Source organism: Aspergillus stella-maris (genome assembly GCF_047715825.1).
Source record: "Aspergillus stella-maris strain CBS 113639 unplaced genomic scaffold BDV14scaffold_71, whole genome shotgun sequence".
Taxonomy (NCBI): domain Eukaryota; kingdom Fungi; phylum Ascomycota; class Eurotiomycetes; order Eurotiales; family Aspergillaceae; genus Aspergillus; species Aspergillus stella-maris.
In genome coordinates, this window is record NW_027396865.1 from 140,554 (window position 1) to 151,963 (window position 11,410).

The window sequence follows — 11,410 nt, forward strand, 5'->3', positions numbered from 1 at the left end:
TTATCCAGCTTATCGCTTGCTATCGCTATCGCTATCGCGTTATCGATACCGATACCGATACGAACTTATCCCGCTGACTCCGAGCGAACCCCTCCACACCTCACCAACACGCTCCATCCCAGCTCAGTCTCACACCATTTTAAACCCCGACCAGATAAAGAAAAGAAACGAAAACAAAGCAAAATGCCCCCTTCAACACCTCGCCCCGCAACAACAGGCCCAGACGCAGGCCCCGAGTCCCCCTTCCCAATTCGCCTTTCCGGGCCCGTGATCAAGGGGTTTGGGAGGGGCAGTAAAGAGGTATGTAATGCAACATTATCACTTTCTACCCCACCCGGCTTAACCCCCTTCAACCATGCAAGACGCAAGAAAGCTAATGGATTTTGGATGAACTATAGCTCGGCATTCCAACTGCGAACATCCCGATTGATGGGTTAGAAGAGGTTCTGCCCAAGGAACTTGGTGTTGGGGTTTACTTTGGTGTTGTGGCGCTTGATCCTGCGACTGCGCCGAAGGGCGCGGATGGGGATGAGACTGGGAATGCGAATCGCGAAGAAAAAGTAAAGACAAAGGCAGAAGCGCCGATTCTACCCGCTGTGCTGAGCATAGGGTATAACCCGTACTATAAGAACAAGGCGCGGTCAATTGTATGTTCCCCCCCCATTGCCCCTGGCATCATCTTCCATCTCCAAGGTGCAAATGTTCTGGAGCTAATGTTGTATTGATAATTAGGAAATCCATATCCTTCCCTCATTGACGTCCCCCTCACCCACTTCCGAACCTTCTCCACAAACCACAGACAACGGCTCTGAAAAGAAAGTTACGTTCCATAAACTCCCTGATTTTTACGGCACAAAGCTTAATTTGCTTATGCTGGGGTATATTCGACCGGAATACGATTATGTTTCTATGGAGGCGCTGGTCGAGGATATTAGGGTTGATTGTGAGGTTGCGAGGGCGAGTTTGAGGAGGGATGGGTATAGAGTGTACATTGATGGTGAGGAGAGCACAAGCGAGAGTGTAAAGAAGCAGAGGGAATGGCTGCGGTCCTTCTAGGCATTAAAGTCGAAAAGTTGGATAGGACCTCATTCTTTCGCCATGTATATAGACAGACAGACAGACCCAGAGTTACATACTAGAACAAGAACAAGAACATTACTAGAACATTAAAAGAAACGATGATATAACAAACCCACAGCCAAGCCAATTCCCAAGACCACAACCTGAAAGAATCGGCAATAGAACCATGCTGCCTACACTGCCCAGAACGCCCAGCCGCCCAGAAACCCGCCCACAAGCCCGCCGAGAGCGCGCCCAGACCGCCGAGAAGTATAAACAGTCCACCCCTCTCCGACGGACCCGAGCATGCAATGGGCTCACTGGGTGATAGGTTAAAGTGGTACTGCCCTACCGGCCGGGGCGGGCAGCGCATACCAATGACGTCGACGAAAGAGCGTTCCCTATAAGGCTGAAGTAAGGACCGCAGGGCTGAATTGGAAAAAATAACCCATTCTACCTTGTTTTCTCAATTGATTATCTGTTTGAATTCTTGCTCAATTGACTGGGTCTCATTGTATTGTATAGATCGTCATGTCTAAACTCCTCCATTCTATCCGTCGGCGCTCCTCCTCTCACCGTCCGGCTCCGCCCACACCACGACATCTCTACGTTGTCTCTGACACAACTACATTCGACTCTTCGTCGCTCGGTAGACTTGAAGCAGAGGGGTTCAGCGTCGAGTACATCTCTTTCAAGGGCCGCAGAAATAGCAACGGAAGCGAGAACGGCAGTGGAAACGGCGATGTAGATCGCGACAGGAAGGAGTTGGAGCGGATTATACATGAGCGCGAAGATGATCTTGAGCCTGGGGAGCGGTATGCTGTTGTTGGTTCGTATACACCCATATCCACGATTGACTATGGTATTCCAATGGAAAAAGCGAGAGTGCTAATTGTTTGGAATAAAGCGTATAACCGCCCCGCATACCTCCTGCTACTCTCGCACCACCAACCAACAAGCACGAACCCCTTCCCGCGCCTCTCCGCATTCGTAGCATTCTACCCCGATGCCGGAGAACCCGAGTCCAAGGTATCACCGCCGCGCCTTCCGCCCTCAACAACAGCAGCTTCAACAGCGCCCTCGGCAGCATTCGAAACGGCTTCAACGCTCGCAATTCAAATCCACCTCGCCGGGTCTCAAGACCAGCGCTTTGCGCTGTGGGACGATAGTAACAAGCGGCATAGATGCCATGTCCTCTTCTACCCTGAGTCGTGTCCCGGATTCGCAGAGTCGACGTCCGCGCCGAACTATGATCGGATAAGTTCGCGGCTTGCGTGGAGTCGTTCGCTGGATTGTCTTAAGCGTGGGTTTGGGTGGCCTGCTGGTGGTGGGGACTGGGGTGCTCCTGAGCCGGAATTGGTGTGGGAGGGGTACTGGCGAAATGTATATGAGAGCGCGACGTCGAGTTATGAGGTGTCTGATAGGGGGAGGGCGCCTGATATGCTTGGGTTGATGGTTGGTGGTGGGATGGGGGATTCGAGGTTGGACGATGCGACGAGGGTTACTTGTGTGCCTTCTGGAATTGGAGGTTTGTTTCCTTTGTTTTACCTGATTTGAGGATTTTCATTAACATAGACAGGATCATCACCGCGCGAAATCACCTCGTTTTACGCCTCCCAATTTCTACCGTCTGGTCCGCCCTCGCAGCACATTCGGCTCCTTTCACGCACAACAGGCGCGAACCGCGTCGTTGATGAACTCCTGCTCACGTTCGAGCATACGGAGGAGATACCCTGGTTGCTGCCCAATGTGCCGCCGACGGGAAAGTCCGTCCGTGTTCCCCTTGTCATGACAGCTAGCTTCCTGGGAGGGAAGATGGCACGCCACAACATCTACTGGGATCAGGCAAGTGTTTTGGTGCAGGTCGGTCTTCTGGATCCGGCTTTGATCCCATCTGGGTTCAAGACCATTGGGCCGAATCGGCAGGGAAAGGACACCGTTGAGAGGATCCCAGTTGTGGGCGCAGAAGAGTTTGATAGCGTTATCAACTAATAGGATCAGTCACGCTAGAATGTCCAGTGTTCATGGCGCAATCTTTTTGAATCCAGATTGTAACTGTGCAAGCTCTGGACTGACGCCCCCGGGGCTCTGTAGCGTCAGGAGACTCGCCTCCTGCGCGAGGGGAATAACATCTTCAACCTTTCGTCCAGATGCAATTCCAGAGATAACAGCTCCAAGAAGAGTATCGCCCGCCCCATTAACGCTGACAATAGCTTCCTCTGCGAGTTTAGCAGCAGGTGGGAACAGCCGCATGTATACGCCACCGACAATCTCATCTGTAGACGTCGACCGTGAGACAATGTAGGGAGCGTAGTCTGGATCAGTCAAACGAGGGTCTCCCGCCTTGAGCAGCTGGGTGAGGAGAGCTCCCCGAGCTCCAAGCTTTGTGATAATGCACGGAAGATACGGCAGGAGCTGTATGCTTTGCTGCGGTACACCGGCATCAACAAGCGCAGCTGATGTCATGGCCACAAGACGCTCCCTGGAGCCAGACGAAGACATGCCCATCGCATCAATGACGTCCCACCAATCGGCGGAATCGAAATGACCGTTCTCTCGAGCAGCTGTATACATCGCTGCGAGTTCGAGCTCGTTTGGTGCGGCGAGACTGACGGTGTTGTTCGGGATAGATGCGGACTCTCCGACAGCGGCATCTGCCCCGGAACTCTTCTTGAACAGTGCTGTAGATTTAGCGGTGGAAACGGGCTCAAAGGCAACTCGGGCACCGTGCTTGTTGGCTGCCTCAACCCATTTCGATAGCAGTTCTGGGCTCCAGTTGGCGTCGACAACTACCCATTGTGGCTTTGTGCGGGCGATGATTGGCTTCCAGAAATTGTCAAAGCCGAATGTCTCAGCTGGGAGGTGTAGAATTCCCATGTCGGCCATGGCAACATGGAGATCCTTGGTTGCATCGTTTACAGCGACATATTGTGCTGTACGGGCTCCCGATGCCGGTTGGAGTACCTTCACGCCGCTAGCGGGGAGACCTTCCTGTTGGAGAGACGCTAGCGCTGCGCGGCCGCTCAGATCATCTCCAACAACACTGCAGAACATGACAGATGAGCCTAGAGACCTCGAAGCAAAGGCGACATTGTGGCCGACTCCGCCGAGACTCTGCCCAATAATGGCAGGGTTGGACGTCCGCAAGACAGGTGCAGTTTGGCCAGCTGCTTGAACGTAGTCGCATGCAAGGTCTATTGCAAGGGAACCCGCAACAAGAATATCTGCCTTCTCTACTGCTGCGGCAGGTTTAATCTCAATATGAGGTGCCAATTTATTCTCTGATGCAGCCTGGTCAGCTCTACCGACTGGAGGAATCACTGGCATGTGCCTACGTGAGGACAATCTGTATTAGGGCATCCCGCTCGTTGAAGACTAAGGCGACTCACTGTGTGCTAGTAGACTGCTCCAGTTTTGAAAGTTCCACAGCCACCTTTGTGGCCCGCTTGACGTTCGCTTCAACCAAAGCGCGGTTGGCTGTTACCGACTTCCCGCCACTGAGGTGCTTGATCTTTGCCAGAATAAACGGCGTGTTGTCACTTCCGCGGTGGCCCTCAAGGTCCGCTAGGCGTACTGCTTCGTCAATCGCGGCATCGATTTCGCTCTGGGGAATCGAGTGCTCTGCTGGGACTGGGTTGGCGAAGAGCATTCCCGAAGAGATGGGGAGGCTGGATTGCGCATCTAAGAAGAGTCAGCAAAGTTTCACCCAAAGATTGCATGGCACTTACGAATAATAGCGGCAGCCTCTGCCTCGTTCTCGATGACCTTGGGGCTTTTAATCCCGCTGTCACGAGTGAAGAACGCCGGAAGGTCAATGTGTCCCTGCCGACCATCGGCAAACGTGGCAACACAGACGCCTTCTGTCTCGAGGTACTCAAGTGTACGGGGAATATCCAAGAAGCTCTTGCAGCCTGAGCTGATTACCGCCACCGGAGTTCGACCGAGCTCGGTCAAATCAGCTGAAATGTCCATAGATGACTCTGCACCGCGATGTACACCGCCTAATTGCGTTAGCAAAGAAACAGCGCTGAGCCTGCTCGAAGCTTACCAAGACCGCCTGTCCCAAAGACTCTAATACCGGCCAGATGTGCAAGGACCATAGTACCAGATACTGTCGTTCCGCCAAAAAGCGGTTTACCAGCAACACCCTACCATAGTTAATGCAAAGAACGGTATATCTGGGTGCAGAAAAAGCTTACTAGGCCGCATATGTACCCGAGATCTCGACGAGAGATCTTCATAGCGCTCTTCTTCTCTGCTGTTGAAGCAAGCTCGATGAGCTCATTGGCTGAAAGACCAACTCGAGCCACGCCGTTAACGACGCCAATGGTAGCAGGAACACCTCCATTGGCACGAACAACGGTTTCTAGCAGTGATGCCAGCGCTACACTCTCCGGATACGGGAAGCCTGAACCTGTTAGATACGTCTCTTTTGTTGGAAATCTAATCATACCATGAGTATAGATGGTAGTCTCTAGAGCCACCACTGGCTTGCCTGTAGCTACCGCATCCCGAACTTCCTCTGAGACCTGGAAAAACTTGCTCTGAGCGAAGCCATGGTTCTGTCGTCTAGAGCGAGCAACGCCGGTGGCTGCTCGGAATTGAGATGGCCGGCAGAAGTGCCGGCTGTGTGAAGCCCTTAATGCAAGCATAATAGCAAAATCAGGCACAAATGAGCAACTAAAAGCAAAAACAACAAAAAGCAGCAGTGGACGCTGGAGAGAAGCGGAGTGAGGGGGAGAAGTCGGAGAAGAAGCGAAGCCGCGTCATTTGGCCGCCGCGGTCGCCGTACTTGCTTCAATCGGGACACCTCAGCATCACTTCTCTCTGACAAGCCGTACCTCAGCCTTCCCCCATTTCTTTCTCTCTCTTTGGTCAATTCTTCTCCTGGTGAGAACCCCTCACCTCCTCAGCGCTGTTCGGTGCAAAAATAAAGGCACAATGAGGCCGATTGCTGCCGTTGTCACTGCGCTCTGCGGGCTTGTCCTGTCCAGCAGCTCTATAGTTTCCGCCGAGTCAAGCCCCGAAGTCAAGCTCACCAAGGCCGGTGTCTCATCGGACTGGAAGCCGCCTCAGGTGTTCAAGAATGTGAACCTGGTGAGAAACACCAATCTCGAGAAGGGATACGCCCGCGAGACTGTCAATGTGGTCGTCGAGAATGTGGACAAACAACCGCAGAGCGACTACTATCTACCTTTCCCTACAGACCTATTCGACCGCGTTGCAGGATTAGAGGTCCGCGATAAGAAGGCAGCAGAGAAGGGTAGATTCGACATCGCGACAATTGAAGTTGCTGCGCCGAGGTATGCCTAAGATTACCTGATGCGAAACCATAGATTCAAGACTAATTGCGCCCTCTAGTGATGTGAACTATTATCTTGTCCACCTGCCAGAACCTCTTGCTCCTTCATCGCAAATCACTCTTGGAATCTCATACTCTCTCCTCAACTCCCTTGAACCCCGTCCGGCCGCTATTGAACAAACAGATCGCCAGTTCCTGACCTACTCGTTCTCCGCTTACCTCCCCTCCGCCTACCAGACCGTGACACAAAAGACGAAGATCAAGTTCCCAAGCTCAAATGTTCCCGACTACACTACCACGGACCTCAAGTCGGGTGCGGATCCCGAGCGTCAGGGCTCGACATACACCTATGGTCCTTATGACACTGCCAAGGCTGCGCCAGGAACGACCCACCCAGTCACTGTCCGCTATGAGTTCACAAAGCCCGTGATCACAGCCTCGCTGTTGGAAAGAGACCTAGAAGTCTCCCACTGGGGTGGTAACCTAGCCACCGAGGAGCGCTACTGGCTGCGCAACAATGCTTCGACACTGATGAATCAGTTTTCCCGTGTGGAGTGGACCGTCTCTAACTACCAGCAAGCTCCCTCTTCCGCCATCAGAGAGCTCAAGTACCCTCTGAAGCCTGGCTCGGTTGATCCATACTTCATCGATGACATTGGCAATGTTTCCACGAGCCGCTACCGCCCTGGTCTGAGGAACCGCGAGGCCAGCCTGGAGTTCAAGCCCCGCTTCCCAGTTTTCGGTGGCTGGAACTACAGCTTCCGTCTGGGTTGGAACAACAACCTCGCCTCGTTCTTGCGCCGAGCCGTCGGCAGCGCCGATTCTTACGTGCTCAAGGTTCCCTTCCTTGAGGGACCTAAGATGGGTGAAGGCATCCAGTATGAGAAGGTTGTCCTGCGCGTTATCCTCCCCGAGGGTGCCCACAACGTCCGCTACGAAGCCGTTGAAGGACCCTCTAGTAATGGACTTCCCGGTCCTCACCAAATCAAATCCGAGTTCTCTACTCACAAGACCTTCATGGACACGCTCGGCCGTACCACCTTGACTCTCACCGTGGATGGCCTCACCGATGAGGCTCGTGACTCTCAGCTGGTGGTAAGTCTTTAAACAACCCCCCTTCATATGACCAAGGCAGCAACTCACTCTGACTAGGTAACCTACGACTACTCCCTCTGGGACGGCCTGCGCAAGCCCGTCACCATGACAGTTGGGCTCTTCAGCGTCTTTGCCGCGCTATGGGCCATTACGAACATCGACGTGAGCATCAAGAAGCGATAGTGTATCTCTAGTGTAGATTTGCCATTTCTTTAGCTGTTGATACCATAAAATAAGAGCATATTGCGTCTTTCATGCATGAATACGCTGTAGGTTTCGAAAAGAATAGAAGAAAAAGTGCCGTTGAAGTGGAGGAAAAAGCAAGTCAAGCTATATTCAGGACCAGCGCGCGAACAGCATCAAGAATGTTATACAAATTTGCGTCAAGAAGTAGAGAAAAAACCAAAAGCCAATTCAATGTATCGCCTCCCACCAAACCGAGTCCATGCCATCCATTGCAGTAGCATCATCTTCTCAAAAATAACGACCTAGCTTAGCTTGGAACGCACTCAACGCCGGAACACCGCGCAAACGAAACCGCAAGATAGATAGCCAACGACAGACAAGCATGTTACTCCTCAAACTTCCTCTTCACCCCGTTTCCGTTGACGTGCGGTGGTGGGCCAGGCCTTGGTCTTCTCCTTTCATCATCACCACCACCACCAGCCCGTCTCTTCCAGGCCGTCTTGATCATCGGCGCGGTCTTAATGAGATCCTCCTCTGTTACGCGATCCTCAATACTTTGCAACACCTTATCAACTGTCGAGAAGTGGTTCGCGTCGGCCTTATCGTCACGGATACGGTGGAAGCGCCATCGACCAGTTTCATCCTTCGAGCACTCAACAATTGCGTCGTCCAGCGGTGTTTGTAGAGCCTTGAGGTCCTCCCATTCCGAAGGTGTAACGTACATCTCGCCGAACGGCTGATACTGATCGTTATTATGGAGGACGAAGAGGTGGAATATCGGCAGGGCGTCGTAATCAGGATACGGCTCAGTAATGCCATCCGTCTCGTCATCCGAGTCTGGTTCCAAGACTGGAAACTCCAATCGCAGTCGGAAGTCAATGGTGTTCTCCGACGGCGGCTTCCACTTGAGTATATGCTCGTCCGTTCCAATCCGGTACGGCGTGCTGCGGCACGTAAAGATTAGCCCGTCATTGCCATGAATCTTCTTGACCTTGGGAATAATCTCGCGGAACATCATCTCAATCCCATAACTGAACTGCGTCGACTTATCTTCGACGGCAAAGACCCGATGCTGCTTCTCCTCCGGGAACCGCTCGTAAAGGGCATTATAAGGCTTCAGCACCTTCTCCTTGAAGTACGCCAACCGCTTATCCAACGTCCGATGCATAAGACTCTGCCCATCCAGCACAAGACAATCAAAGACCAAGAACTTGAGCTGCTGAGTCCCATCATCATACGTATCATTCACCAACTCCCCATCAACAAGCGTATCGACATGAAAACTCTGAAACGTGTCGTCGTCCGACAGCGGGAAATGCAAACCGGGTACATAGCGGTATTCGTTCTTGCGATCAATCAGGTAATGAATCTCAGGGTTTTCGGATTCGGGGTCCCCGCGCGCAAAGTACATCAAGCACCGGATGCCATCCGTTTTCTCGCAGACGTAATAGTCTTCGCGTTGAAGCTCTGTAAGGTGGTGTCGGGAAAAGCTGACGGGTTGCGCGCCGGGGAAGGAGAGGTTCTTGCGGCCGAGGAGCTCTGCGACTTCGCGCCGGAATTGGTCTGCGAGCTCGGGCTCGGCTTTCATGCCGACGGCGTCGAGGTCGGGAACTGAGTTGCTCATTTTGGTATCTCTTCCTTGGCCTCTTCTTTCTTTATGCTCTTTGGGTTGCGTTGCGGGGGTGGGATCGGAGGTGCGCGTGGAGGTCAAGGAGGCTTGTCGTTTGCTTGGTTGCGGGCTGTAGAGCTCACTGGCCCGCAGGCGCAGAGAGTATGGAATCGGTTTCTGCAAGGGATGGGAAAGTTAGAGCGATAGGGAAGGTGTAGGGGGTGTAAGGAGCGAGGTTTGTTGAGGAGCGATCAGTGAGAGATAGCTCTTTCAACTTTGTCCTTTGGATCTTCACTGTAGTTGAGGACTTGCTGCCTTAGGCACGAAAATACCTGATCTGGACCGATCTGTCATCCGCTTCTAGAGCAGGAGATTATGGCATAGGTTCAAGACGTAATACAAATATATTTATTGTAAGTATAGGTAGCCATGGCAAATATCTGGGGTATCGCATCATAAAAACACAAAACGTCAAACAACCCTGCCCTGGGGTGAGATTACTTCACCAACGCCTGCAGGTATCCGGTCCGTCAAACAAAAACGCCCGCCAAATGCTCCCAGAAAGACAAAGGACAGATATTATAAAGTGAAAGGAAAAGCCTTGTGCCTATGAGCCGGCTGTCACTGATGTCTTCCTGGCAACATCAGGCGTTATATTGGCGTTGCCCCCGCTAAAGTCGTCCGGCGCATCATCTAATGTGATATCGTCCACCGGTTGAAAGATGTTTCCTTCGAGAGGATTGTTCAGTTGGTCTCCAGTTGAGAAGAGCCCGCCACCGCGGGCACCACCCAGCGCATGCGAAAGCATCTCCTTGATGCGCACATACTGGTACTTCTTCTTCGTGGATATCAAGGTATGATTGACCAACGGTTGCGGCTGAGACCGAGATATAGCCGCCATGACAGCATCCTTCTCTTCGTCTGAATCAACAGGCCCATTGTTCTCCAAGTCGTCTTGCAACGGCGCATTCGCATCGATAGCCGCCTCTGTAAATGTATTAGCATTTCCCGTCTCTCCCAGCCCAGAAGGGAAAACATACTCTGCTGACGGGCCTGATTCTTCTTCTGATAAGCCTGCAACAACATATCGTACGGCAACGACCGTCCCGGCACTGCACGCTTTGCACCCATAGAATGACTCTTGCAAGTGAGCGACCTAGCACACTGCGCTCCATTCGGCAACGGCACACCACACTGCTTCTCAACATCAACAGGCCCCTTCGGCTTCGCAGTCTTAGGCTTCGCCTCTTCCTTCTTCTTTTTCTTCTTCGTCTCCTTGTCTTTATCCTCGTCACCTTCAGCCTTCCTCTTCTTTCCCTTCTTCGTCCCATCCTCCGCCATGCCCTTAACAGCACTCTTCTTCGCGCTCTTCTGAGCCTTCACGGTCTCCTCGCCATCCGCACCTTTATCGCCAGCCCCCTCCTCATCACCCTCCTTATCGCCAGCCTTCGCGCGATTCGCGGCGTCACGAGCCTCCTTCTTCTTCCGCGCCTTCTCCTGCTTCGCCCTTATGCAGCCGCGGATATGCTCCGCAGCATTCTGCTTGAGGACCGGCCTCTTGCAAGTCTTGCAAATAACAGTTTCGAGATGATCTTCTTCGCGCGGTTTCCCGGTCGGAAAAACAGACATGGTCTTTTCGTCGATTTCGGGGAGGATAGGCGAGGACCCGGGGGAGGTCGGTGGTTCTTTTTCTGTGCGAGGGAACAACAGCACGGTCAGCATACTATACGCTTGAGACAGTTGCGCCAGTCCTGGGCTGTGATGGGTACCTTTCTTCTTCCCTAGTTTCCCGGGCTTCTTCAGCTTGATCTTCCCTGGCTTCGTATCCTTCTCGGAGAACTTGAACCCGGACGCATCGATGAAACTCCCGGAGCTCGACGCCGCCGGCGACGCTGTATCAGAGGTGGAAGTTAGCATAATTTATAGAAGGCGCCGTAGCGATAAACAGCGATAGCGATGGATAGCCGGAGACACCCATACCTCGAGCGACATCGCCGTTGGAAGGCATAACAACGACACGAGAGTTGAAACAACAGACGGGAAATGAAGGAGTAAAAATAGTAAGAGGTTTAGAGTTGGAGACTGAAGAATTAATTTAAAAAGACCCTTATTGATTGTTTGGGCGGCTCTTTGGGTCGGGTCTCATTGTATGTCGTCGT

At 52.6% G+C, this 11,410-nt stretch overlaps 6 protein-coding genes across 6 annotated transcripts; 3 read left to right on the forward strand and 3 right to left on the reverse strand.

The window, feature by feature from the left end:
- The first annotated feature begins 67 nt into the window (after positions 1-67).
- On the forward strand, positions 68-1,323 carry fmn1 (riboflavin kinase). The gene is made up of 3 exons (XM_073766214.1): positions 68-300; positions 399-647; positions 733-1,323. Exons 1-3 carry the CDS (start codon positions 184-186, stop codon positions 1,054-1,056), a joined length of 690 nt encoding a protein of 229 aa, XP_073623929.1. The 5' UTR covers positions 68-183; the 3' UTR covers positions 1,057-1,323.
- A 267-nt stretch (positions 1,324-1,590) lies between these two features.
- On the forward strand, positions 1,591-3,051 carry BDV14DRAFT_204247 (dienelactone hydrolase; the record flags this gene model as incomplete). The annotated part of the gene is made up of 2 exons (XM_073774487.1): positions 1,591-2,587; positions 2,639-3,051. 2 exons carry the CDS (start codon positions 1,591-1,593, stop codon positions 3,049-3,051), a joined length of 1,410 nt encoding a protein of 469 aa, XP_073623930.1.
- On the reverse strand, positions 2,987-5,790 carry BDV14DRAFT_134952 (pseudouridine-5'-phosphate glycosidase/carbohydrate kinase family protein). Its single transcript, XM_073766213.1, has 6 exons — positions 5,513-5,790; positions 5,259-5,467; positions 5,108-5,207; positions 4,788-5,060; positions 4,449-4,740; positions 2,987-4,390 (listed from the first exon to the last, which is right to left on the reverse strand). The coding sequence occupies exons 1-6, from the start codon at positions 5,709-5,711 to the stop codon at positions 3,082-3,084; spliced, it is 2,382 nt and encodes a 793-aa protein (XP_073623931.1). The 5' UTR covers positions 5,712-5,790; the 3' UTR covers positions 2,987-3,081.
- A 79-nt stretch (positions 5,791-5,869) lies between these two features.
- BDV14DRAFT_181520 (dolichyl-diphosphooligosaccharide--protein glycotransferase subunit OST1) lies at positions 5,870-7,706 on the forward strand. Its single transcript, XM_073770075.1, has 3 exons — positions 5,870-6,362; positions 6,421-7,456; positions 7,514-7,706. The coding sequence occupies exons 1-3, from the start codon at positions 6,001-6,003 to the stop codon at positions 7,637-7,639; spliced, it is 1,524 nt and encodes a 507-aa protein (XP_073623932.1). The 5' UTR covers positions 5,870-6,000; the 3' UTR covers positions 7,640-7,706.
- BDV14DRAFT_181521 (mRNA guanylyltransferase) lies at positions 7,707-9,502 on the reverse strand. The gene has a single exon (XM_073770076.1). The coding sequence runs from the start codon at positions 9,264-9,266 to the stop codon at positions 8,028-8,030; it is 1,239 nt and encodes a 412-aa protein (XP_073623933.1). The 5' UTR covers positions 9,267-9,502; the 3' UTR covers positions 7,707-8,027.
- A 166-nt stretch (positions 9,503-9,668) lies between these two features.
- On the reverse strand, positions 9,669-11,220 carry BDV14DRAFT_135029 (deubiquitination module subunit SGF73). The gene is made up of 3 exons (XM_073766217.1): positions 11,021-11,220; positions 10,292-10,942; positions 9,669-10,238 (listed from the first exon to the last, which is right to left on the reverse strand). Exons 1-3 carry the CDS (start codon positions 11,166-11,168, stop codon positions 9,859-9,861), a joined length of 1,179 nt encoding a protein of 392 aa, XP_073623934.1. The 5' UTR covers positions 11,169-11,220; the 3' UTR covers positions 9,669-9,858.
- Positions 11,221-11,410: the final 190 nt, after the last annotated feature.

What these genes read in the sequence shown, in the direction of transcription:
- BDV14DRAFT_134952 (XM_073766213.1), bottom strand. Translation starts at nt 5,711, where the DNA reads ATGCTTGCATTAAGGGCTTCACACAGCCGGCACTTCTGCCGGCCATCT. An exon ending in GACTACCATCTATACTCATG is followed by an intron (nt 5,468 to 5,512) that starts GTATGATTAGAT and finishes TAACAGGTTCAG; the next exon opens with GCTTCCCGTATCCGGAGAGT. An exon ending in TCGGGTACATATGCGGCCTA is followed by an intron (nt 5,208 to 5,258) that starts GTAAGCTTTTTC and finishes TAACTATGGTAG; the next exon opens with GGTGTTGCTGGTAAACCGCT.
- fmn1 (XM_073766214.1), top strand. Translation starts at nt 184, where the DNA reads ATGCCCCCTTCAACACCTCGCCCCGCAACAACAGGCCCAGACGCAGGC. An exon ending in TTGGGAGGGGCAGTAAAGAG is followed by an intron (nt 301 to 398) that starts GTATGTAATGCA and finishes GATGAACTATAG; the next exon opens with CTCGGCATTCCAACTGCGAA. An exon ending in AGAACAAGGCGCGGTCAATT is followed by an intron (nt 648 to 732) that starts GTATGTTCCCCC and finishes ATTGATAATTAG; the next exon opens with GAAATCCATATCCTTCCCTC.
- BDV14DRAFT_181520 (XM_073770075.1), top strand. Translation starts at nt 6,001, where the DNA reads ATGAGGCCGATTGCTGCCGTTGTCACTGCGCTCTGCGGGCTTGTCCTG. An exon ending in ATTGAAGTTGCTGCGCCGAG is followed by an intron (nt 6,363 to 6,420) that starts GTATGCCTAAGA and finishes TGCGCCCTCTAG; the next exon opens with TGATGTGAACTATTATCTTG. An exon ending in CTCGTGACTCTCAGCTGGTG is followed by an intron (nt 7,457 to 7,513) that starts GTAAGTCTTTAA and finishes CACTCTGACTAG; the next exon opens with GTAACCTACGACTACTCCCT.
- BDV14DRAFT_135029 (XM_073766217.1), bottom strand. Translation starts at nt 11,168, where the DNA reads ATGCTAACTTCCACCTCTGATACAGCGTCGCCGGCGGCGTCGAGCTCC. An exon ending in GAAACTAGGGAAGAAGAAAG is followed by an intron (nt 10,943 to 11,020) that starts GTACCCATCACA and finishes TCCCTCGCACAG; the next exon opens with AAAAAGAACCACCGACCTCC. An exon ending in GAATCAGGCCCGTCAGCAGA is followed by an intron (nt 10,239 to 10,291) that starts GTATGTTTTCCC and finishes ATACATTTACAG; the next exon opens with AGGCGGCTATCGATGCGAAT.
- BDV14DRAFT_181521 (XM_073770076.1), bottom strand. Translation starts at nt 9,266, where the DNA reads ATGAGCAACTCAGTTCCCGACCTCGACGCCGTCGGCATGAAAGCCGAG.